At 43.5% G+C, this 23,360-nt stretch overlaps 1 protein-coding gene across 1 annotated transcript in view; it reads right to left on the reverse strand.

Annotated features, from left to right (window-relative positions):
* The window catches only part of pkd1b (polycystic kidney disease 1b), a 28,843-nt gene extending 12,305 nt beyond the window's left edge, over positions 1 to 16,538 (reverse strand). Inside the window, exons 1-11 of the mRNA XM_036955719.2 lie at positions 16,420 to 16,538; positions 15,887 to 16,067; positions 14,282 to 14,496; positions 13,989 to 14,107; positions 13,611 to 13,758; positions 7,428 to 7,699; positions 6,525 to 7,304; positions 6,212 to 6,343; positions 5,905 to 6,080; positions 5,512 to 5,648; positions 125 to 3,831 (exon numbers count right to left, since the gene is read on the reverse strand). Of these exons, the coding sequence (XP_036811614.2) occupies positions 125 to 3,831; positions 5,512 to 5,648; positions 5,905 to 6,080; positions 6,212 to 6,343; positions 6,525 to 7,304; positions 7,428 to 7,699; positions 13,611 to 13,758; positions 13,989 to 14,107; positions 14,282 to 14,496; positions 15,887 to 16,067; positions 16,420 to 16,489 (5,937 nt within the window). The 5' untranslated portion in view covers positions 16,490 to 16,538. The remainder of the gene's footprint in view (positions 1 to 124; positions 3,832 to 5,511; positions 5,649 to 5,904; positions 6,081 to 6,211; positions 6,344 to 6,524; positions 7,305 to 7,427; positions 7,700 to 13,610; positions 13,759 to 13,988; positions 14,108 to 14,281; positions 14,497 to 15,886; positions 16,068 to 16,419) is intronic.
* Positions 16,539 to 23,360: the final 6,822 nt, after the last annotated feature.

The raw sequence follows: 23,360 nt of genomic DNA on the forward strand, positions 1-23,360 counted from the left end.
TTGGTACAATTATGAGAAAACATCCAGGTGAGACAGCAATATAAGTTAACATAAATGTAAGTGAACAATCTCGACCTAAATAGTAGAAAGGCAATGAAGGGTTCCTAATTCTGATTTAAATGACCTCAGTGATGAATTCCCAGTGGTAGTTCAGCTCCCCTTCCTCTTCGTCAGGATCATGGGACTCTGACCCATCCAGGATCAGGTCACTGTGGCTCGACACCAGTCTATGCGATCCCCCCCTGATGATGGTTACCAGGGAACTGTGAACCACAGAGAGCCTGGACGTCCTGTACAGGCGTAGAGGGGTTCCCTGGAGAGAGACAGTGAACCCCAGGCAGTACTGGCCCACCTCCAGGGCCTGCTTAGGGAGGGACAACAGTGGTGTAGTCACACCCACCAGGTTAATCAGGGTTACTGGATGTCCACTGCTGTTCTGGATTGCTGGGTGCCCACTGCTTTGTGTTACCAGAGTGCCGTCAGTCTTGTCAGCTCCACAGCCACTCCCCCTAAACACTTCCCATAGGTACATGGTCTTGTATGCAGTGCAGCCTTTGATGTCTACGCTTGCTTCAAAGTAGCTGGATCTAGACTTGACGATTGTGGATTGGCCCTGGACTAAAGTGACCTGAGGGAGTGAGCACTGGAGTGCTCTCACCTCAGTGAGCAGTTGTGTGGAGACCTGGCTGACGTTATTGAAGGCTGTGACTTGAACAATATATTTTCCAGCAGTGAGATATGTGTGGTCCACTCTATTGGATTTTGTGACGACAACTCCTTCACTTGAATCTCCAAAGCCCCATTGAAACCTCAAATTGCTGCCACCATCTACTGTGACTGAGAATCTGACACTATAGCCTCTAAAGTTTTCTGTAGAATCACAAACAATCGTGACCTCCCTCACAGGCAACTGAACAATAGCTGTCTCATTCAGGGTTTCAGAGCAGAAGACATTGCTGGCCATCACACCCACAGACAACGAACCACTTCCGGGTGAGGTATACATCACTTCCTGTCCAATGACCTGTAAGGGCTGGAACCCTTCTAATTGGATCGTCCAGGTGTAATCGGTTGGAGAACCACTCATGACAATTGCTTGGAAAGGGACCTCCTTTAGAGCTTCTAGAGCAGTGGAACAGCAGTTGACCAGTCGTAGGCCCCCGATCCTCTCAACCACCTGGACGGTCAATGACACCTGGGAGTTGCTCACCTTGTTCCAGGCTCGGGCTGTGACAGAGTGAGACCCAACTGGGAGGGTGGAGGTGGTGAAGCTTACCTCAACAAGGTCATATGATGGCTCAACTTCATCAAAGGCTAAAGAGAAGCTGACATTGGTTCCTTTGGAAACTAATGGTGTAAAAGCAATATGATCTTCAGCGCAGACCGTAGACCTGCTAAGGTTTAGAGTCAAGCCCTGAATAGCATCCTGGATGGTGACTCTGTGTGAGACTGCCTGCCAGCTAATACCATTAGAAACGTTCAGAGAGACATTATAGACCCCTACATCTGTAAAGGTATAGATAACTGACTGATTGTTGTCCAAAACCAGAGCACCTCCAGTACACCCAACAACTTTCCACTCCCAGTGCCGATCATTCCCTTTATTGACATATCCATAGAGTGCAACTTGAGTATTGGACGTTATAAAGAATGGATGTGTCTTGCCACCTACCTGAAAGTCTGCCTCTCTAACCTCCTCCTGAACTGTGAAATGTTTGGTGGCGTTGCTTGAACTGAGAACATTCTGCACCGACACACTGACAGAACAAGAACCCAGAGTCTCAAACATGTAAAGAAGAAAAGGAACATCAGTCTGTAAGGCTGAAAGGTCTGAGTTCACATTCCAGAGATACTGAAGGTCAGATCCAGTCTCCACAGTTACAGAGATGTTGGTATACTTCTCTAATGGTATGGTGTCTCTAGCTGTTGACATTCTAGCCCCTGAAACTCGCTCTACTGCCTTTAGAGAAATACGGCTGGTCGTCTTACCAAGTCCGTTGGAAGCTGTCAACTCAACAGATATATTACCTGGAGTTTCAGTGAACCACACAAAGTGCTCACCAACACTGCCAGTTTGGGTCACACCTCTCTGGTTGGCTAGCCAATGGTAAGTGACATTGGAGCCATGTGTTACTGACGCAGTGAGCAAGACACTCTCTCTGGTTGGTATGTAGCTCATGGATGTCAGACTTGAGAATTGAAGCCCTTGTATTCTCTCTAAAACTATAATCAAAATGGCTGCCTCCTGTTGGCTCACCAGGTTCTGGGCTGTGACTTTGACCTGATACACACCTGCTTTAAGAAACACATACTGAAAGTGAGACATCCCAAGCTCAGTGGTGGTATCAGGGCCATCCACTGACCAGTAGAAATTGACATGACCTGAAACATTGCCAACTGCTGTTATGACAGTCTTTTCTCCTACTACTGCAAATGGCTGGCTGATTTTCAGCTTCAGGTCTGACACGGGAAGCAGTACGTTCACTTCCAGGTTAACAGAATCCAGGCTAACTGCATTAGAAGCTGTGGCCTTGACTGTAAACCTGCCAGCAGAAGTAAAGACATGGGAAACATTTAGACTCTTTGCCAGTGGTGAGCCGTCACCAAAGTCCCACTGCACAGAAACATTGGTCCCAGGGCAACTCTTGACCCAAAGTGTCATCTTCTCATTGACAGTCAGTGTGTTGCTTTGACTGCTATGTGCTATGGATGGTTTACTCACAGGCTTCTGCACAGCAACCGTGGCTTTGGCTATGCTCTGGCTGACTTTGTTACTTGCCATCACTGAAACATCATGGATCCCTTCCTCATTATACACAAAGCAATGATGAGCCAGTCCTCTTATAGGAGAGCTGTTGGATGAATGATTGAGCCACAGAAACTGATATCCAGTGGGCTGTCTTTTGGGGGCAGCAACTGCATTAAAACACACCTCTTTTCCTACTGCCACAGCATCATGTGATGGGTGGATGGTTATCCCGGTAATGGGGGCCTCAATGCAAACGTTGGCATCATAAAATACATATCCTACTATACTGAGAACAGTTACGTTAACGTTATAAACCCCAGAGTTTGAATAAGTGTGAGTAACAACAGACTTCCCCTTCTGTACTGACAAAGGTGATCCATCCCCGAAATTCCAATGGAAAGTCAGCATGGAAACATTCCCGTCCACCAGTGCTTGGAGCGGTATCTCTTTCTCTGTCTCGGAACACTCCGATGGCAGAATTCCACTGATGGCCAACCTGTAGACTTCCAGACGGATGGACTGGCTAGCCTGGCTGACTGCGTTAGACACGGTCACTTTGACTGTGTAACTCCCTGGGGACTCATAGACATGGGATACAGAGTTGTCTGTGATGTTTTTATGTCCAGACCCATCACCAAAGTCCCAGTCCCAGTGAAGACTGGAACCTGAAGCCACTTTGCCCTTGATTTCAGTTACAGACTTCAGTTCACTGGGTCCACTACAGCTCAACTGGAGTCCAGATACCTTCTCCACCACTGCCACGGCCACCCAGGCTGTCAGTGCAGTCAAGGTGTTGTTAGCGCACACAGTCATGTTATAAACCCCAGTGGTCCGAGCAACATGGCTAACTTTGCCGTGGAATCCTTGGATTTCCTTTGAACCGTCCCCAAAGTTCCAAGTGTACAGGATTCCGTAGTGAGATGGGTATGAAGAGGCTTCAAGAAGAAAGGTCTGGTTGACCAGGGGAACCGGAGGAGATGGGGAGATGAGTATACGAGTCAATGGAGGCCGTACCTTCAGTGATGTGGCCCCCTTGATGTTGTCGTATTGGTTGTAGACCTGTACAGTCAGTGTGTAGTCATCTGTATGAGTGAGAGACAGAGTGAGAGTGATATACAGTATTTAGGCCGCTTTCTTTTTTCCACGTTTTGATGCGTCACAGCCTTATTCGAAAATTGATTTGATTAAACAATTTTCTCAGAAAATCTACACACAATACCCCATGATGACAAAGCAAAAACAGGTTTGTAGAAATGTTTGCAAATGTTACATAAACATTTTTAAAAAAGGATTTACATAAGTATTCAGACCCTTTGCTATGAGACTCAAAATTGAGCTCAGGTGCATCCTGTTTCCATTGATCATCCTTGAGATGTTTCTACAACTTGATTGGAGTCCACCTGTGGTAAATTCAATTGATTGGACATGATTTGGAAAGGCACACACCTGTCTATATAAGGTCCCACAGTTGACAGTGCATGTCAGAGCAAAAACCAAGCAATGAGATCGGAGGAATTGTCCGTAGAGCTCCGAGACAGGACTTTGTTGAGGCACAGATCTGGGGAAGGGTACCAAAACATTACTGCAGCATTGAAGGTCCCCAAGAACACAGTGGCCTCCATCATTCTTAAATGGAAGAAGTTTGGAACCACCAAGACTCTTCCTTGAGCTAGCCGCCAAGCCAAACTGATCAATCAGGGGGAAAAGGGCCTTGGTCAGGAAGATGACCAAGAACCCCATGGTCACTCTGACAGAGCTCAAGATTTCCTCTGTGGAGATGGCAGAACCTTCCAGAAGGACAAAAATCTCTGCAGCACCAGTTAGGCCTTTATGGTAAAGTGGCCAGACCGAAGCCGCTCCTCAGTAAAAAGCACAAACTCTGCTTGGAGTTTACCAAAAGGCACCTAAAGACTCTCAAACAATGAGAAACAAGATTCTCTGGTCTAATGAAACCAAGACTGAACTCTTTGGCCTGAGTGCAAAACGTCACGTCTGGAGGAAATCTGGCACCATCCGTACGGTGAAGCATGGTGGTGGCAGCATCATGCTGTGGGGATATTTTTCAATGGCAGGGACTGGGAGACTAGTCAGGATCGAGGCAACGATGAACGGAGCAAAGTAGAGAGATTCTTGATGAAAAGCTGCTCCAGAGCACTCAGGACCTCAGACTGGGACGAAGGTTCACCTTCCAACAGGACAATGACCCTAAGCACACAGCCAAGACAACGCAGGAGTGGCTTCGTGACAAGTCTCGGAATGTCCTTGAGTGGCCCAAATAGCTGTGCAGCAACACTCCCCATCCAAGCTGACAGAGCTTGAGAGGATCTGCAGAGAAGAATGAGAGAAACTCCCCAAATACAGGTGTGTCAAGCTTGTAGCATCATACCCAAGAAGACTCAAGGCTGTAATCACTGCCAAAGGTGCTTCAACAAAGAACTGAGTAAGGGGTCTAACTACTTATGTAAATGTGATATTTCTGTTTTCTTATATAAATTATAAAAGACTAAAAAAATTTTTTTGCTTTGTCATTATGGGCTATTGTGTGTAGATTGATGAGGGGAAAATTACATTTAATCCATTTTAAAATAAGGCTGTAACCTAACAAAAGGTGGAAAAAGTCAAGGGCTCTGAATATTTCAGGAGGCACTGTAGATTAATGGAGACATACCCTATTGTATTGAATGGAAAGAGGAGTGATATGCAAGCATCTATACTATTAGAATGAATTCCAATAATTTACACATTGGTAGAGTTATGTTTACCTGGCTGTAGGTAGACATGGCTCACAGAGTCTTGCACATACACCTGTCTCACTCCTCGCTCCACTGGCCTGTCCTGGGACTCAGACTGGGCAGGAAAGGTGTGGTTTTCCTGGACACTGCCATCCCCAAAAGACCACCTACAGGAAATAATATTCAATAGCTTAGGGTTTTTAAAAGTCTCATCTGAAAGATGGCACCCTATGTAGGGCAATGTCCCCTTCACTGCCCTGGGGCAATGGGATCTCCTTACACCAGAGGGACGAGTGCCCCGTACTGGACCTCCAACACCACTTCCAGCAATGAGAGAAAATATGGAGTAAACAGATATGCTACCCTCATTGATGTAATATCACTCCAAGCGAATACTTCTGCGAAACAGAAAATGACCCTAACCTGAAAGTGACGCCTAGGGAGACATCAACTTTGACCCTGAAAGTGTAGAGATGCAGTGCGGCCACAGCGATAACCTCCTTGACAGAGAGGAATTCTGGGTCGGCCAGAGGTGTCATGGTGTCAGCAGTCAGAGTGACCTCTAGGGTCTGGGAGCTCACAGGGTTGGCTGCAGTCACCTGGAGGAACAGAGACAAGTTATTAGTGAGGCTCTATGGGCACTTTACTCTGTTATATCGGTATTATATATTTAAAAAAACAAGGTTGTTTTATCTTAATATGAATTATATGAAATGTATGAGCTTAGTACCTTCAGTTTGTACTCAGCTGGCTTCTTGAACATCACACTATAGGTGTCTCCCTCATAGGAAAACTTATCCAGCTTGTCAATCACCCAGGTATACTTTACTGAGGAACCAGTCTCCGCCGTGGCTGTAAATGCCTTAGAAAAAACAGGGAACGGTGACAATGTATAATTTCAGTACAGTAGCAGGGACGTGATCAGCAGAACAAATAAATGAAAGAAAATCAGATTATTTTCAAAGATGCACAAAGAAAACACAGATTTTCAAATAAATACTATAAAATACAATACAACAATACAACTAGTCGTGCTAACTCACCTGTGACAAGTCCACCAGCATCCTCAGATGTCCATGTGGCTCTACACTGAGCCCAGCCACCGGCTCATAAACACACACCTGTACACAGGTACTCTGTTCACTCACTCCATTCACAGCACTGACGTTTAGAGTGTGGATGCCCACTGAGGGTAGCACCAGGGACATGTGGGAGAACCAGCTGTCAGGGGAGTCTCTCTCACAACCAGGCCAGGAGTCAGGTAACTCTCCTGGGCAGGACGGGAGGAAGGGGACCCCTGTCTGGAGCACCGGAGCCAACCAGGAGCTGGTGGCCCCTTTTCCAGAGAATATTTTAACCACAATGAGTATAGGAGTGTCAACCAATATATGGATCTGGTTGTCTCCATCAGGCAGAGGATGGATCATACAAAGGCCAGAAATTTGACTTTTTGCTGGGGCAGGAGCTGAGGTTTCAGGGGTCATACTTATGGGCGTACTGATGTTCCCAATGTGAGTGAAGCCACTAAGTTCACTCTGGCCCGAACTTGAAATATAGCCATGCCCATGCAGTGTGTCGACGTACAGCACCCGTAGGTCGCACACCACCCCGTCCACCCACTGCCCTCCATCCGGCGGGGACGAGAGCCCCCCCTCCCACCAGCCCCCCCACTCCGCCCCTTGCAGGGAGAGGTAGCTTTGTCTCCAGGGGGAGGAGGATGAGGAGGCGTTGTCACGGCAACTCAGGAAGGTTCCAGGTCTCCCGGTGTGTTGGATGGACAGAATGTCATCGGGGTAAACACTGATCTCCCTCTCTGGCAGGATCTGACAGAGAGAGAATGAAGCATAATTATTTGAATTTCATTGATTCGACTTATCCAAAGCATAAAGCATGTAAAGAAGAACTGTACATAAGAAACCCTCTGTAAATAAGAACGTCACACATACACTAATATGAGCAGGCTCTGAGCAAGGAGCCACTCTCATGGGCAGGTCTGCCACCAGGTGGTAGAAGGGGGGTATGTCAAGGTATCTGGGGGGCAGGGGGTAGCTGCGCTCCCCTGTAGAGGGGGACTGGTTGTAGGGACTGCAGGGGCTGGTGACAGGGACACAGGCCTCCAACAGGTGGCACCAGTACTGTCCCAGGGCACAGCCTCCCGTAGTGTTACACAGAGGGGTGATAGAGCAACAACTGAACGGGTTCAGGAGAGAACTACAACCTGCATAGAAAAAGAGATGGATAAGGGAAAGATATGGAAGAGAGAGAGAGAACAAGAGAGAGAGAGAGAAAGAAAGATAACAAGAGAGAGAGAGAGAGAAAGAAAGACAACGAGAGAGAGAAATGAGAGAGAAAGAAAGAGAACAAGAGAGAGAGAGAAAGAAAGACAATGAGAGAGAGAACAAGAGAGTGAGAGAGAGAGAGAACAAGAGAGAGAGAGAAAGAAAGACAATGAGAGATAGAGAGAGAACAAGAGAGAGAGAGAAAGAAAGACAATGAGAGAGAGAGAGAGAGAACAAGAGAGAGAGAGAGAAATGAGAGTGAACAAGAGAGAGAGAGAAATGAGAGAGAGAGAGAGAGAGAAATTAGAGTGAACAAGAGAGAGAGAGAGAGAGAGAGAGAGAAATGAGAGTGAACAAGAGAGAGAGAGAAATGAGAGTGAGTACCAGTTATGTATACTGAAAGATCGATCATCATACATCAGGGAAACACAAAAACAAACAGGAATGAATCAGCACAAACGCACACAGGGCAAGTCTTCCAATACAACAACATCTTTATTAATAACCTGAGGTGGTGTTTCTTTTTTCCTTTTTTCTTATTAGCCCATCCCCTCTTCGGAGGACACAAATCCTTTTAGTTTTTACAGCTTTTCTGCAATACATACATACATACATTTTACATGTACATTTTACATATACCAGAATGTGTATGGCACAGCTGTAAATATTTTTGTTCTCAAATAAAACTTTACATTTCTATTTATGCCAATTCTTTTCAGCCTATTTGTATTTTTAATATATGTCAGACAAACAAGTTCCCTACCTTCTCCCTCTTCCACTTGTCTCCTCCATTTTTGTGGCAATGCTGCAATCAGTTGGTTATAAGTTTGGACTGAGCAGACATTCCCATGTAGTTTCAATAGCTTCATATGTGACATAACTCCACCGTTTCTATTCATAATATCATTAATAAATAAAATCAAAATTTTATTAAAAAAATCCACAAAGAATGTTTTTTTTTAAATTAATGAGTAAATTTGAGTTTAAACATAATATTTGTTGTAATACGTGCTCTATCTTTTCTGGAGGATAAAACTGAAATTGGAACCGGCTTTGTATGGCTTGTTTAAGAAAGGGAGATACTTTAAACAACATGTCATTTTCAATTAGTTGAAAATGAGAAGTTGTGATCTGCATAAAGGCAAAAATAAAAATGTTGAACAAGGGATGAGCCTTTCTTAATGATCTACAGGACCATTTTGGTGTATCACTTATTGTACAGTGAGAGGTTTAAAGCTGTCATATTTAAAGCTTTAAACTCATATATAAATAGGCACATTTAATGTTGTCGGGCTTAGCTTTCCAAATAAAATGAAATATTTTTTGCTCTTATGATTTAAAAAAACGAGTTGTCTGGAGTAGGCAGCGCCATTAGTAAGTAAGTAAACTGTGATAAAACCAGTGTTAATCAATGTGATTTTTCCATAAACAACAAGTATGTACCTCTCCATGGTTAAATAATCTGTTTTTGCTAACTTTCAATTGAAATTGATTGTGGTCAATTCATTTTTATTTTTTGAGATGTGAATACCAAGTACGTCTACTTCACCATCTGCCCATTTTATTGGTAAACTACAAGGTTGTGAAAACACTGTTTTTTTTAACCATCCAATACGTAATATGGTACACTTGTCATAATTACATTTGAGTCCAGAGAGGCTAGAAAAGGGATCAAGATCCTCAATGAGACTGTGCAGGGATCCAGATTGTGCTCTTAAGAAAAAAACTTGAGTCATCGGCATACATTGACACTTAAGCTTTTATCCCTTGTTTTTATTTCTGTGTTCTTGCAAGTGGCTGACTGTACAAATCTTCACTTAATCAGGATCTGCAATTTGGCAGTACGCCCAGACCTTGTTTTGAGAAAGAAATGAAAGATATCTCAGTTTCAAGGTCTCAGCTTAGAGAGAAGAAGCCTCGTGAGGTGTTGGCCTGTCACATGTTATGAAACAGTATTCGTCGGTCAAAAGAATGAAGCAAAACAGCAATGATTAATTAATTATGCAAAATCATGCAAATATAACTTGTCTGTGTGCAGTATAAGACAACTGCTGGGTCTGTCCAAAGGGAGCTTCTGATTGACATGTGTACTATGGTGCTTTGAGTTGGTTTGGTACCTCTCCAGTACTGTCACACTCTGACCATTATTTGCATTGTTTGTTTCTATGTTTTGTTTGGTCAGGGTGTGATATAAGTGTGCATTCTATGTTGTATGTCTAGTTTGTCTATTTCTATGTGTTTTGGCCTGATAGGGTTCTCAATCAGTGGCAGGTGTTTGTCGTTGTCTCTGATTGGGAACCATATTTAGGTAGCCTGTTTTGTATTGTGGTTGGTGGGTTATTGTCTATGTGATGTTGCATGTTAGCACTCTGTTGCTATAGCGGTCACGTTTGTCTGGTTAGTTTGTTTTAGTGTATTTCGTGTTTTTTCCGTCTTCATTAAATCATGCTGCGCTTTGGTCCGCTTCTTATGACGATCATGACAAGCGCGCTGACAATAAACAATTATTAATTTAAGATTGACTTTGAGTGTCCCTGTGTAAGATTTTTTGCGCAACAATATGGCGTCACGAAATGTTTGCTAATTTATAAAAATAGAAAAAAAATCGGAACTATCACATTTACATAAGTATTCAGATCCTTTACTCAGTACTTTGTTGAATCACCTTTGGCAGTGATTACAGCCTTCAGTCTTCTTGGGTATGACGCTACAAGTTTGGCTCACCTATATTTGGGGAGTTGCTCTCATTCATCTCTGCAGATCCTCTCAAGCTCTGTCAGGTTGGATGGGGAGCATTGCTGCACAGCTATTTTCAGGTCTCTCCAGAGATGTTTGATCAGGTTCAAGTCCGGGCTCTGGCTGGGCCACTCAAGGACATTCAGAGACCTGTCCCGAAGCCACTCCTGCCTTGTCTTGGCTGTGTGCTTAGTTTCGTTGTCCTGGTGGAAGGTGAACCTTCACCACAGTCTGAGGTCCTGAGCGCTCTGGAGCAGGTTCTCTCTGTACTTTGCTCTCTTCATCTTTGCCTCAATCCTGACTAGACTCCCAGTCCCTGCCGCTGAAAAACATCCCCACAGCATAATGCTGCCACCACCATGCTTCACCGTACGGATGGTGCAAGGTTTCCTCCAGATATGACGCTTGGCATTCAGGCCAAAGAGTTCAATCTTGGTTTCATCCGACCAGATAATCTTGTTTCTCATGGTCTGAGAGTCTTTCGGTGCCTTTTGGCAAACTCCAAACGGGCTGTCATGTGCTTTTTAATGAGGGTTGGCTTCCATCTGGCCACTCTGACATAAAGGCCTGATTGGTGCAGTGCTGTAGAGATGGATGTCCTTCTGGAAGGTTCTCCCATCTCCACAGAGGAACTCTTGAGCTCTGTCAGAGTGACCATAGGGTTCTTGGTCACCTCCCTGGCCAAGGCCATTCTCTATTTTTGTCAGATGTTACTATGGAATACTGAAGTATAATTACAAGCATTTCATAATTGTCAAAGGCTTTTATTGACAATTACATCAAGGTGATGCAAAGAGTCAATATATGCAGTGTTGACCCTTCTTTTTCAAGACCTCTGCAATCCGCCCTGGCATGCTGTCAATTAACTGGGGCACATCCTGACTGATGGCAGCCCATTCTTGCATAATCAATGCTTGGAGTTTGTCAGAATTTGTGGGTTTTTGTTTGTGCACCCGCCTCTTGAGGATTGACCACAAGTTCTCAATGGGATTAAGGTCTGGGGAGTTTCCTGGCCATGGACCCAAAATATCGATGTTTTGTTCCCCGAGCCACTTCGTTATCACTTTTGCCTTATGGCAAGGTGCTCATCATGCTTGAAAAGGCATTGTTCGTCACCAAACTGTTCCTGGATGGTTGGGAGAAGTTGCTCTCGGAGGATATGTTGGTACCATTCTTTATTCATGGCTGTGTTCTTGGGAAAAATTGTGAGTGAGCCCACTCCCTTGGCTGAGAAGCAACCCCACACATGGTCTCAGGATGCTTTACTGTTGGCATGACACAGGACTGATGGTAGCGCTCACATTGTCTTCTCCGGACAAGCTTTTTTCTGGATGCCCCAAACAATCGGAAAGGGGATTCATGAGAGAAAATGACTTTACCCCAGTCCTCAGCAGTCAAATCCTTGTACCTTTTGCAGAATATCAGTCTGTCCCTGATGTTTTTCCTGGAGAGAAGTGGCTTCTTGGCTGCCCTTCTTGACACCAGGCCATCCTCCAAAAGTATTGGCCTCACTGTGCGTGCAGATGCACTCACACCTGCCTGCTGCCATTCCTGAGCAAGCTCTGTACTGGTGGTGCCGAGATCCCGCAGCTGAATCAACTTTAGGAGATGGTCCTTGCGCTTGCTGGACTTTCTTGGGCGCCCTGAAGCCTTCTTCACAACAATTGAACCGCTCTCCTTGAAGTTCTTGATGATCCGATAAATGGTTGATTTAGGTGCAATCTTACTGGCAGCAATATCCTTGCCTGTGAAGCCCTTTTTTGTACAAAACAATGATGACGGCATGTGTTTCCTTTCAGGTAACCATGGTTGACAGAGGAAGAACAATGATTCCAAGCACCACCCTCCTTTTGAAGCTTCCAGTCTGTTATTCAAACTCAATCAGCATGACAGAGTGATCGCCAGCCTTGTCCTCGTCAACACTCACACCTGTGTTAACGAGATAATCACTGACATGATGTTAGCTGGTCCTTTTGTGGCAGGGCTGAAATGCAGTAGAAATGTTTTTTGGGGGGGATTCAGTTAATTTGCATGGCAATTAGTTGCAATTCATCTGATCACTCGTCATAACATTCTGGAGTATATGCAAATTGCCATCATACAAACTGAGGCAGCAGACTTTGTGAAAATTAATATTTGTGTCATTCTCAAAAGTTTTGGCCACGACTGTACAGACAATTTCTTCGATCTCATGGCTTGGTGTTTGCTCTGACATGCACTGTCAACTGTGGGGCCTTATATAGGCAGGTGTGTGCCTTTCCAAATCATGTCCAATCAACTGAATTTACCACAGGTGGACTCCAATCAACTTGTAGAAACAACTCAAGGATGTTCATTGGAAACAGGATGCACCTGAGCTCAATTTTGAGTCTCATAGCAAAGGGTCTGAATACTTATGTAAATAAGGTATTTATCTTTTTTTATTTTTAATACATTTGTAAAAGATTCTAGAAACCTATTTTGGCTTTGTCATTATGGGGTATTGTGTGTAGATTTTCTGAGGATTTAAAAAAAAAAATGTAGGTTAAGGCTGTAACGTAACAAAATGTGGATAAAGTAACAGGGTCTGAATCATTTCCAAAGGCACAGTATATGTATATATTCTAGTCCTACTTTATCAAAAGCCTTTTCAAAATCTGCTATGAAGACCAGGCCTGGGATCCTGTTTCACAATGTTCAATTGTTTCAAGTAATTGTCGTATACTGTCTCCAATATATCGTCCATGTAAAAAACTTGCATGATCAGGATGAACAATATCTGGTAAAACCTTGTTTGTTCTATGTGCTATGCATTTCACCAGGATTTTCCCAACACAACACTGAAGTGTAAGAGGCCTCCCGTTTTTAAATGGACTGGATCTTTATATTTACCACCTGGATCCTGTTTCAGCAGTAATGAAATCAAGTCATCTTATTGAGTACCTGAAAGTCTACCATTTTTATGGGAGTAATTAAAACATGCAAATAATGTATCTATGAGTACATCAACAAAGGTCTGATATACCTCTACTGGTATACTCTCAAGCTCTGGTGTTTTTCCAGACTGAAAATATTTAATTTCCTCAAAAACTTCCTGCTCTGTAAGGTGTTGTTGTTTTTATTTATTTTTTTTACCTGGGGGCACCAGGTGATGGTGGGGGCTGCAGTAGGGCCGGAGGATCTGAAATCTGACCCAGGTGGACACTTCTCTGGGCTGGCTGACCAGCTCCACTGATGCCACCTGGCCAGCATGGCTGAACCACAGCCCAGGAAACAGCAGCATCTGAGGGGAGGATAATAAAGTAATCAGACAGAAGGGGGGGGGGTAAATTGGATTTTAACATGGCTGTGGTCAAAGCCGACACAAGGTGATGCCATCAGAATGACATCCATATCAAGAGTTTTGCCTGAAATCTGACGACCTCCTAATATGAATGCAGTCCCGTAGGTCAATCAACAACAACAACAAGTATCATAATCGGTTCCATCAGTGTGAAATATTATGTCACTCACCTCCACTCTCTTTTGGTCAGGGTCTGGGACTGTAGGGAGGACTTGTAGCTGTGACCTGGCGTACACACCCGACATGAGAGGAACACCTGTGAGGTAGCTGTCTAACGAAGGCAGGGAAACTACAGGAGACAGAGGTAACATACACACACCCATTAGCACACCGCAATATAATGTGTTAATTTGTGACAATGTTACACCCCGTAGGTCTCCCTATGAAGACAACAAACACATTTCATTCTGAATTATAGTTTGCGATGACATATTAATGCAGTACACTCTCCATGCAGTCTCACCTGTAACCACCTTATCACAGAGGAAGAGGTACTGTCCATCACACACTGTGTTCCTCCTCTGTCCTGGTGAACCCAGGTCCATCTGGGTACAGCCCCCCAGGCTCTCCCTGCCCCTGTCCCTGTCCCGCCCAGGGAGTTTTCCTGTTCCCAAACCCTCGCTTCTATCCGGCCCTTCTCCCCTGCCATCCCTCAGCCAGACCCACTCAGTGGATTTTCTATACAAAAAGATGCATACAGTACCAGTCAAATGTTCGGACACATCTACTCTTTCAAAAGTTTTTCTTCTTAATGAGTTTGAGCCAATCAGTTGTGTAATGACATGGTAGGGGTGGTATACAGAAGATAGCCCTATCGTAAAAGACCAAGTCCATATTATGGCAAGAACAGCTCAAGTAAGCAAAGATAAACGACAGGCCACCATTACTTTAAGACATGAAGATCAGTCAATCCGGAAAATTCAAGAACTTTGAAAGTTTCAAGTGGAGTCGCAAAAACCATCAAGCGCCATGATGAAACTGTTTCTCATGAGGACCGCCACAGGAAAGGAAGACCCAGAGTTACCTCTGCTGCAGAGGATAAGTTCATTAGAATTAACTGCACCTCAGATTGCAGCCCAAATAAATGCTTCACAGAGTTCATGTAACAGACACATCTCAACATCAACTGTTCAGAGGAGACTACGTGAATCAGGCCTTCATGGTCGAATTGATGCAAATAAACCACTACTGAAGGACACTAATAAGAAGAAGATACTTGCTTGGGCCAAGAAACACGAGCAATGGACATCAGACTGGTGGAAATCTGTAGTTTAGTCTGATGAGTAAATTTAAGATTTTTCATTTCAACCATTGTGTGAGATGATCTCCACATGTGTGGTTCCCACTGTGAAGAATGGAGGAGGGGGTGTGACCGTGTGGGGGTGTTTTGATGGTGACACTGTCAGTGATTTACTTAGAATTCAAGGCACACTTAACCAGCATGTCTACCAAAGCATTCTGCAGGGATACGGCATCCCACGTGGTTTGCGCTTAGTGGTACTATCATTTGTTTTTCAACAGGCTGTGTAAGGGCTATTTGACCAAGGAGAGTAACAGAGTGCTGCATCAGATGACCTGGCCTCCACAATCACCTGACCTCAACCCAATTGAGATAGTTTGGGATGAGTTGGACCGCAGAGTGAAGGAAAATCTGCCAACATGTGCTCAGCATATGTGGGAACTCCTTCAAGACTGTTGGAAAAGCATTCCTCATGAAGCTGGTTGAGAGAATGCCAAGTGTGTGCAAAGCTGTCATCAAGGCAAAGGGTTGCTACTTTGAAGAATATAAGATATAAAATATTTTTGGATTTGTTTAAGACTTTTTTGGTTACTACATGATTCAATGTATTATTTCATAGTTTTGATGTCTTCACTATTATTCTACAACGTAGACAATAGTAAAAAATAACAAAAAGCCCTTGAATGAGTAGGTCTGTTCAAACTTTTGACTGGTACCGTATACCCAAACATTTAAAAGAGGGTGGTGGGGAATTAAGTGAATTAGTATAGTCAGGTGACAGAAAATAATGTATAAATCTGTTAGAAAGATCATAAACTGTTTACTCACGATTTGAAGGAGTTGTGGATGAATGTCTGAGTTTCAGTGCTTCGGACTGTGGCTAGATCCCCACCCTTCACCTGACGACAGATACCCTTCGCCTCCAGCCATGATGTCGCTGACTCTGACAGCCAATAGCATTGCAGACTGGCAAGATGGACCTGGGCTCCTTTGGGGCAAAGGTGCTCATCTGGGGGAACAACATTGACCATTGCCACTTGATTACCAATTAAATTAATATGAACATGATTAATCATACAATTGCCCATTAATAAATTCTGTACAATTTGGAAGAGGTATTTGTTAGTCAAGCACACGAACAGATGATTGTTTTATATGATATCCTATATCCCTTTATGTTTAGTATTGGGGGGAAAAATACATACATTCTAATCCGTATCAAACCAGATCAATGTTCAACATCAAACATCTGATTAGAAGAGAAGTTAAAAAGCAAGTGAAGTTTACCCCATAGAAATACATAAAGATGTCTATGGCTCACCCCCCTGTAATTGAGGGTGATATCAAATTAAGTTCCTCACCAACTCCAGCTGCGAAGATCACTGCCGCCCACAGGCTCCAGATCAGGGCTAGTTTTTCAATAGCTGTCATCTCTGTCACCTTCTGTAGTGAGTCATACTCCCAGGTGAATGGAGAGGAATGGAAGCTAGGCTAGCAGAATGCTGGAGCTGATCACAGCTCCAAAGGGTTCCATTTCACGGCCTGGCCCCCACATATAGTATGCCTCTCTATATGTTCCTCTACCTCTGTAGCTCCCTCTACTATCGGCTACATGGCCCTCCTCCTCTCATCATGTCTTGTTTTTCTCTCTGACCCTTTTGTCATACTCCACTTCCGCCCTCCTTTCCACTAGTTTAATGTTGTGTAGTGGGGTTTGTCCCTCATTCTCTCACTTTGTCTCTCACTTCGTATCTCACTCACTCACTCACTCTCTCTCTCTCTCTCTCTCTCTGTCTCAGAAACAGGAGCTCTCCCCACATTTAACACAATTGTTTCATTCCCTTTGCCCTTTTCCCTATCTCTAGGGGGGTTGACGGAGAAGAAAGAGGAGGGGGAGGACATGTTGTTTTAAAGGCCTGTGTTATCCTCTCAGAGAGCCTGGTGACTTCTAGCTCGTCTCTCAGCAACAGGCAGAGGAGCAGTGGACAGAGGAGGCCTGTGAAGCTATTTACATGCTGTAAACCCCCTCCTCACTCAATAGAGACGGAGACAGTTAAAACTACTCAGGCAGGTTACCGCTACAAGGGCCTCCCCAGTCCCTGGGCTCCCTACTCCCAGTCTTAAATCAGAGCACAAAGGATTTGGGTTTGTCAGTGTTGTGTGAACTATGGTAGCCCTGGCTTATCTTTTGAACTTTAAAGAGTTTGGGTGAAGAAGTCAGCCAAGACAAAGGGCTTTTTTTGTGAGCGAAAGTGCCCTCTCTAAAAGGTTTTTGTGAGCATTCTTAAAAAGTTAAATTTGACAATACAGTCATTTTTTTCAGCAGACTCTTAGAGGGCACTTTCACTCACAAAAAAAGTCTAGTCCAATCATCTAGTCCTTTACAAAGCTTTGCTGAAACGTTGTGACGCACATGCAGCCCTGCAAAAATAAAGGCTTTTCAACGAGGGACACCATTGGCGTTGCCTGGCAACCCAACAGATCGAGCCGTGGCCGAGACTCATCATTAACCTTCTGGACAGGAGACATTTCCATGGCAACATGATCTCTCTTTCTCACACCCAAACACAGCTTTGGTGGGAGGATAGAATGAGATCAAATGTAGCTCATTTTAGTTAACAGACAGCTAAGAGCAATATCAAATGCTACAGTTTGGAGCACCTTCTAAATTGCAACTTTTTTCTCTAAATCAAGTGAACAACTGCATAAGAGTCTTTATTTTGATGTGCACGTGCACTGTTAGTGCAGAGACACAATAAACAAGTTCAATTGACTTCAACCTCCCAATTGTCCCATTATACTTATCTTGAGTGAGCACGGCCCACTGTGCACACGTCTTTTCAACGTGGAAATGTTGGTAATATTTGGTTGAGACTTTGATCAATAAGATTTAAACCTTTGATTCACCCACTCAAAAAGACAGCCAACAGTTATTGTTTTATTTCGATACTATCGAGTTTGGAAACTATACTCAACTAATACTCCACTACGTTTAAAAGTTGGAGTGAAGTTCAGAACACATTGTGACCTGATTTGACCAAAACACACCATGAATTCAACAGGGATTATCGCCAATCATGAAGTGTGTTGATTAGATGTTTGGAAGTAGTTGCCATTTTGTGATGTAGGCTTCTTTACGAGCCTGAGGTAAGAATATGAAAACAAACTGCATCAACCAGGACTTTCTGTTGTTGCACACCTGAAAAGCACCCTGATATGTATAATACAATTCTACTCATGGTGCAAAATGTATCTTCCAGACTTAGGGTCTAATACTACTGTTGGCTATTGTCATTCTGTGTAACACAATTAGGAGCAGTAACTTGGAACAGCATTGTATAAACTTTTGTCCATGTCAAACTGTGAAGCAAACAAAGTCAAGAATGGTTGAAATGAAAATGTATTGCAACACAAAATAGATGTACAAGCCGATTTAAGAAAAAATAAATGCAAAAAAAATGTTTCTGGCACAGGCTTCGGGAAACACAAATTAGATATACACTAAACAAAACAAAGGCACGGTCAGAACAGGCTTTGATGCTTTTAATTTCTTAAGGCATGTTGACATCGCCTGTAGTATTTCTGCCCCTGTAGCCTTTGATTCGCCAAGACTCACACCTGCTGTAAAGGAGGAAAAGAAGATATTAGCTAGAGAAGGTATTCAAATGTCACTGTAAATGTCATGATTTGGACCACTGCAGACATAATCACGCTGCAAAGGTTGGAGTCCTCAAAAGCCCCCTTCCCTTGGTTTCCATTCATATTCATCGTTGACATGAGGCCATTTCTCAGGGTTCTGTATAGAACACAAAATATTGACTTTGCATGCAACACACCATGACCTCATTTAAAGGTGAATCAAATGTAGTAATAGTTTACCGGTGCATTGTTCTCTTCACCCGGTATGGGATGTTTTCCCCCTCAGCTTTGAGATCTGAGATATCTGTCATTTTACAAAAGGACACTAATACATTACACTTGCACAGGATATTTCCATCCCGTACTACATGGCAATATGTAATTCAACTCACACCAATGAAAATCATTCCCCATTAGCTGTTCTTTCATCTTTAATGAATCTTCCTCTGTCTCATTCAGGTTGAAGTCGAATTTCCCCTCACCACCAATACTTGGAGGCTTGCGTTTTTTTTTTGCCTTTTGCTTCTTAGTGGCACTGGCACGGGTTCTGGCTCTTGGGAGCAGAATTTAGTGGGAGTTGGGTAGGCCTAAAGAAATAAGACAAATAACATCCAGCATTTTTTTTCTTCTAAACACATTTGTAAGCCAACCTAAAAGGCAATCTAAACACAATCTCATTTCTAACTAACGTTAAAGCCAAAATTCTAAATGGAGAGTTTCATACTTGCGTCTCACAGGAAAAGGGTCTGATCCTTGACAGCGATTTGGTGAGGGCAATCCCTCCGTTAAGAAGGCAGAAGGAGACTTCGAACCCTCGTGCTCCAGGGTTAAGCCATGTGAGAAACCGAGATGATTCTCTGCAATAAAAGATTGGACAACATCATGCCAATTGTTTTGACAATTAGAATACCTGTCTCGATACAACGGTCAAGAATAAAGAGTTGAGTTACATTGTGAAGGATGCTGCATTTTAGCCTTTTGCTTCTTGCTAGCAGTGGCACAGGTTTTCTGGTGCTTCTGGGTATATTTTGGTGATGGCTTGTGTAGACCTTTGCCTGAAAATAAACATAAAAGTGTCAAATAACATCCAGCCTTTTTCTACACACGTCATTTGTTTGCGTTTTATTGAAGTGGAAGAAGAACTTTACCTCAACACATTACCAAACTTCAAACTCAAATTCTAAAACCTCTCAAGCCCCTACCACCTAGCTTCGAAATCCAGACTGATCTCAGTTCAGTTTCACATTTGTTTCACTACACTAACAATGGTGAAACATGGAGTGATTCCGTCTGGGTTGAGGCTACCTTCCCACTAGCCTCACTCGTCAATTTGAAAGGATCAGCTAAAGTAATACAGTAAATGGTCCTCCCAGTCGATCAAAAGGCAAGGTGGTTGTTCGGTGGCTAGGGTTTAAATGACTTGGAGGCAGTAGTGGCTGGAGGTGGGAGATCACATTCCTCATGCGATTCTAAACACACAACAATATACAGAATAAAACCATGACAAGTAAATTGAATGTACACAGACTGTCAATGTGTGTTTAAACATACCAGTTTTACATGATTTGAATGTAATTCTCCTTCGCTTTCTCTTGGAGTTCTCCTCCACTTCACTGGCTTCGGATATTGATATCTTCACAATACCGTTTTGATTCTGAATGGCAGGGTGAGGGTTCGAAAAGTCATCTTTAACAACCAGCAGTTTCTTATTGCATTTTCAGGTATAATGTATCTGCTATTTACCTGATGTCAGTTTTATCCCGAGAAGCTGAAGTGACTTCAATTTCAGAGAAGGTGAGGGCCAATCCTTTATTGCTTTGTAATATTGATTTGGGGGCCTTCACACAGTGCTCTGGAGTAACACATTTGGCTTCTTATTTTCCACCCACACTGCTCTGGCCCACATCCTCTGAGATTAGAACCTGGGGGAATAGACATTATTAGACAACATCATATAAACCATGATTGCAAACCAAACTATTCCAATAGATCTGATCTTACTTGCCTTTGCTGATGAGGTTCTCCGGAGAAATAATGTATCTTCTGCATTTGTGGATATTTATGAATACCTGTGATTTTGAAGTCTTTTGGAGGCACATGAAAGAAAGACGTTGTCAGTTTGAGGATGGTGAATGACATCACACGAACAAGGTTTCCATCGCTTCTTATTTCTTTGGACAAATCGACAGTATTTGTCCTGGAGGAGGAAGCAACCATCTCACATGTTGTACTTGATGTGTGGTTGGATGTTCTTGACAATGTGTTTCACTTGGCTTGATACGGACAGCCGCCTCAGTGGGCTTTTGATGGCACATTTAAGCCACTGAAAATGGTTTTCAAACTCAAAGCAATTAAGGTCATTGAGTGAGCAGCTGTGAAATGCAACATCATCTGCCGAGTGAATGAGACCATGTATATTGTACACTGCAAATGTATCACCATAGACACTCTTGCTCATGTCAACAAAGTGCATCAGCGGCTGTTTGGCATAATCAAGATAAAGCCTCATCCTGTCATCATCTGAATCTATCTAAATTGACACGGCTACACTGAGGGACATAAAGTGGTGATCGAGATTATAATAGTAAACCAAAACTGAAACTAAAATAAAAACAAAAATTTGAAAAATAATTTAGAAAGACTAAAAAAAACGAAAAACTACAAAACGACCTCAAATAAAATAAAAATCACTTTGGGCTAAAATCGAACGGGGTTAAGCTATTTTTTTAATTGAGTTTTTAAGCTTCTGAATCTGGCAGTTTAATACTGACAGTAATGGCAATTTTTCAAATAGGCTTAGCTTGTGCATCACTATTACTAGCTACCAGGGAAGAAATCCATGGGCGAACACAGAGCGTAATTGGGCCATGCTAGAACAGCTTGTGAAGTTGCTGAAGCCATTCACAATCCACACCAACTAACTTAGAATTACATTTTTGTCATTTAGCAGACACTTTTAGCCAGAGTGACTTACAAGAGCAATTGGAGTTAAGTACCTTGCTCACAGGCACATCAACAGATTTTTTAACCTAGTTGGCTTGGGGATTTAAACCAGTGACCTTTCGGTTACCCAATGCTCTTAACCGCTAGGCTACCTGCCGCCCTAAACTGACAGCATGACGAACCTCAAGCAAACAGTCGCTGTCTGATGTGTTGCCATGCCGTCTCAACCTTGAGGCACACTTGCTGTCAACTACTGTTCCAAAACAGTTGGCACAGGTCCTCCTGAATTCACTGCGAGAGCACTTAGCATGCATACTGTATCCTCTGGAACCAAACTTCCATCCAACCCCTGCAGCAGGTTGCCTGATGGATCCAAGTGTGTCTATGGCACTTCACTCAACAGAGATGGAGCCACTGATGAGGGAAGTAGAGTCATTTGTACTTCAGCAAATCAGAGTAGAGCTGTGGAGCAGCAGGATGTCAGGAAGATGCCAGCGTGATTAATTCAGCAAGCATCTTGACCACAGTGCTACATAAATATAGCGTCCTCGCATCGAAGACTGTGTCTGAGGTCACTGTCCAGCCAGAAGGGTCAACCTCACAGGGCATGAAGTGCCCCATGTGAGCTGCAGAAATACCTGGAAGAGGTAAAGTGGGGAATGTTTACAGTCACCTCTCCAGCTCTGACAGCCAAGGATGACTGTTTACAGTGGCAGAGCCCAACCTTGTTTAGCTTAACATTTTTATTAAATATTTTTTTTAAATCTATTTATTTTTTGCACGCTTTGCATGTTGTTTTGGCATTAATACGTGTCACATATAAGTTAATAGGGCCGCATACAAACATGGTATATTTTTTGGTTTCTTGAGTAAGGCAGCTCCAAAATGCAGGTGTTTCAGCCTAGCTCAGTGCTTTCTGTGGTGGTGGTGGTGGGGCAGCCAGCAGAAAATACAGAGCATAGGGGTTGGTAATGTTCTCTAGTTGTGCCGTGATTGGCTCAGTGTTCTGCCATAGACTTACACGAGAAGTGCTCATCCAAGAAGACTCAAGGTCATTGGCCACAGATGAAATGACATCAAATCACATTATATCTACCATTCATGTCAATATCATACTTTCAAAATCTTAGCTAGCAAGCTAGAAAAGCAGTCATGACCATGAATCAAGTTGACAATCTACTGGCAAATCCTTTGTCAATCCTCGACATATGAAGAGAAATTATAAATTAAACGTAGCGGTGGACATAAACATTACACAACAAGTTGTAAATCGCAAATTCAACAAGGGGATGTAAGGACCGATGCTGGAGATGAGAAGCAGGTATGGAGAGTCAAACATTTAATCAGGAACAGGCATGAAACAAGACATGAACAGCGTCAGCACATGGATATACAAGGACATATGACAATCAATGCTGAGGCAGGGAACAGAGTGGGGAACCAGACAGATATAGGGGAGGTAATGACAGAGGTGATTGAGTCCAGGTTAGTCCAATAATCGCTGAAGCGCGTGTCGGGGGGAAGGCAGGTGTGCGTAATGATGGTGTCAGGAGTGCGCAATGCTGGGGAGCCTGGCTCCTTCAAGCGCCAGGGAGAGGGAGCGGGACCGTAACAGGGGAGGGTTTGGCCGTCTGGGATTTAGGGAGCCCTTTGGACCTAGACTTGGCGCTCCGGTACCGCTTCCCTGTGCGATAGCAGAGAGAACCGTCTTTGACTTGGG

The sequence above is a fragment of the Oncorhynchus mykiss genome, chromosome 20, assembly GCF_057628025.1.
Source record: "Oncorhynchus mykiss isolate SJ-2025 chromosome 20, ASM5762802v1, whole genome shotgun sequence".
Classification (NCBI taxonomy): Eukaryota; Metazoa; Chordata; class Actinopteri; order Salmoniformes; family Salmonidae; genus Oncorhynchus; species Oncorhynchus mykiss.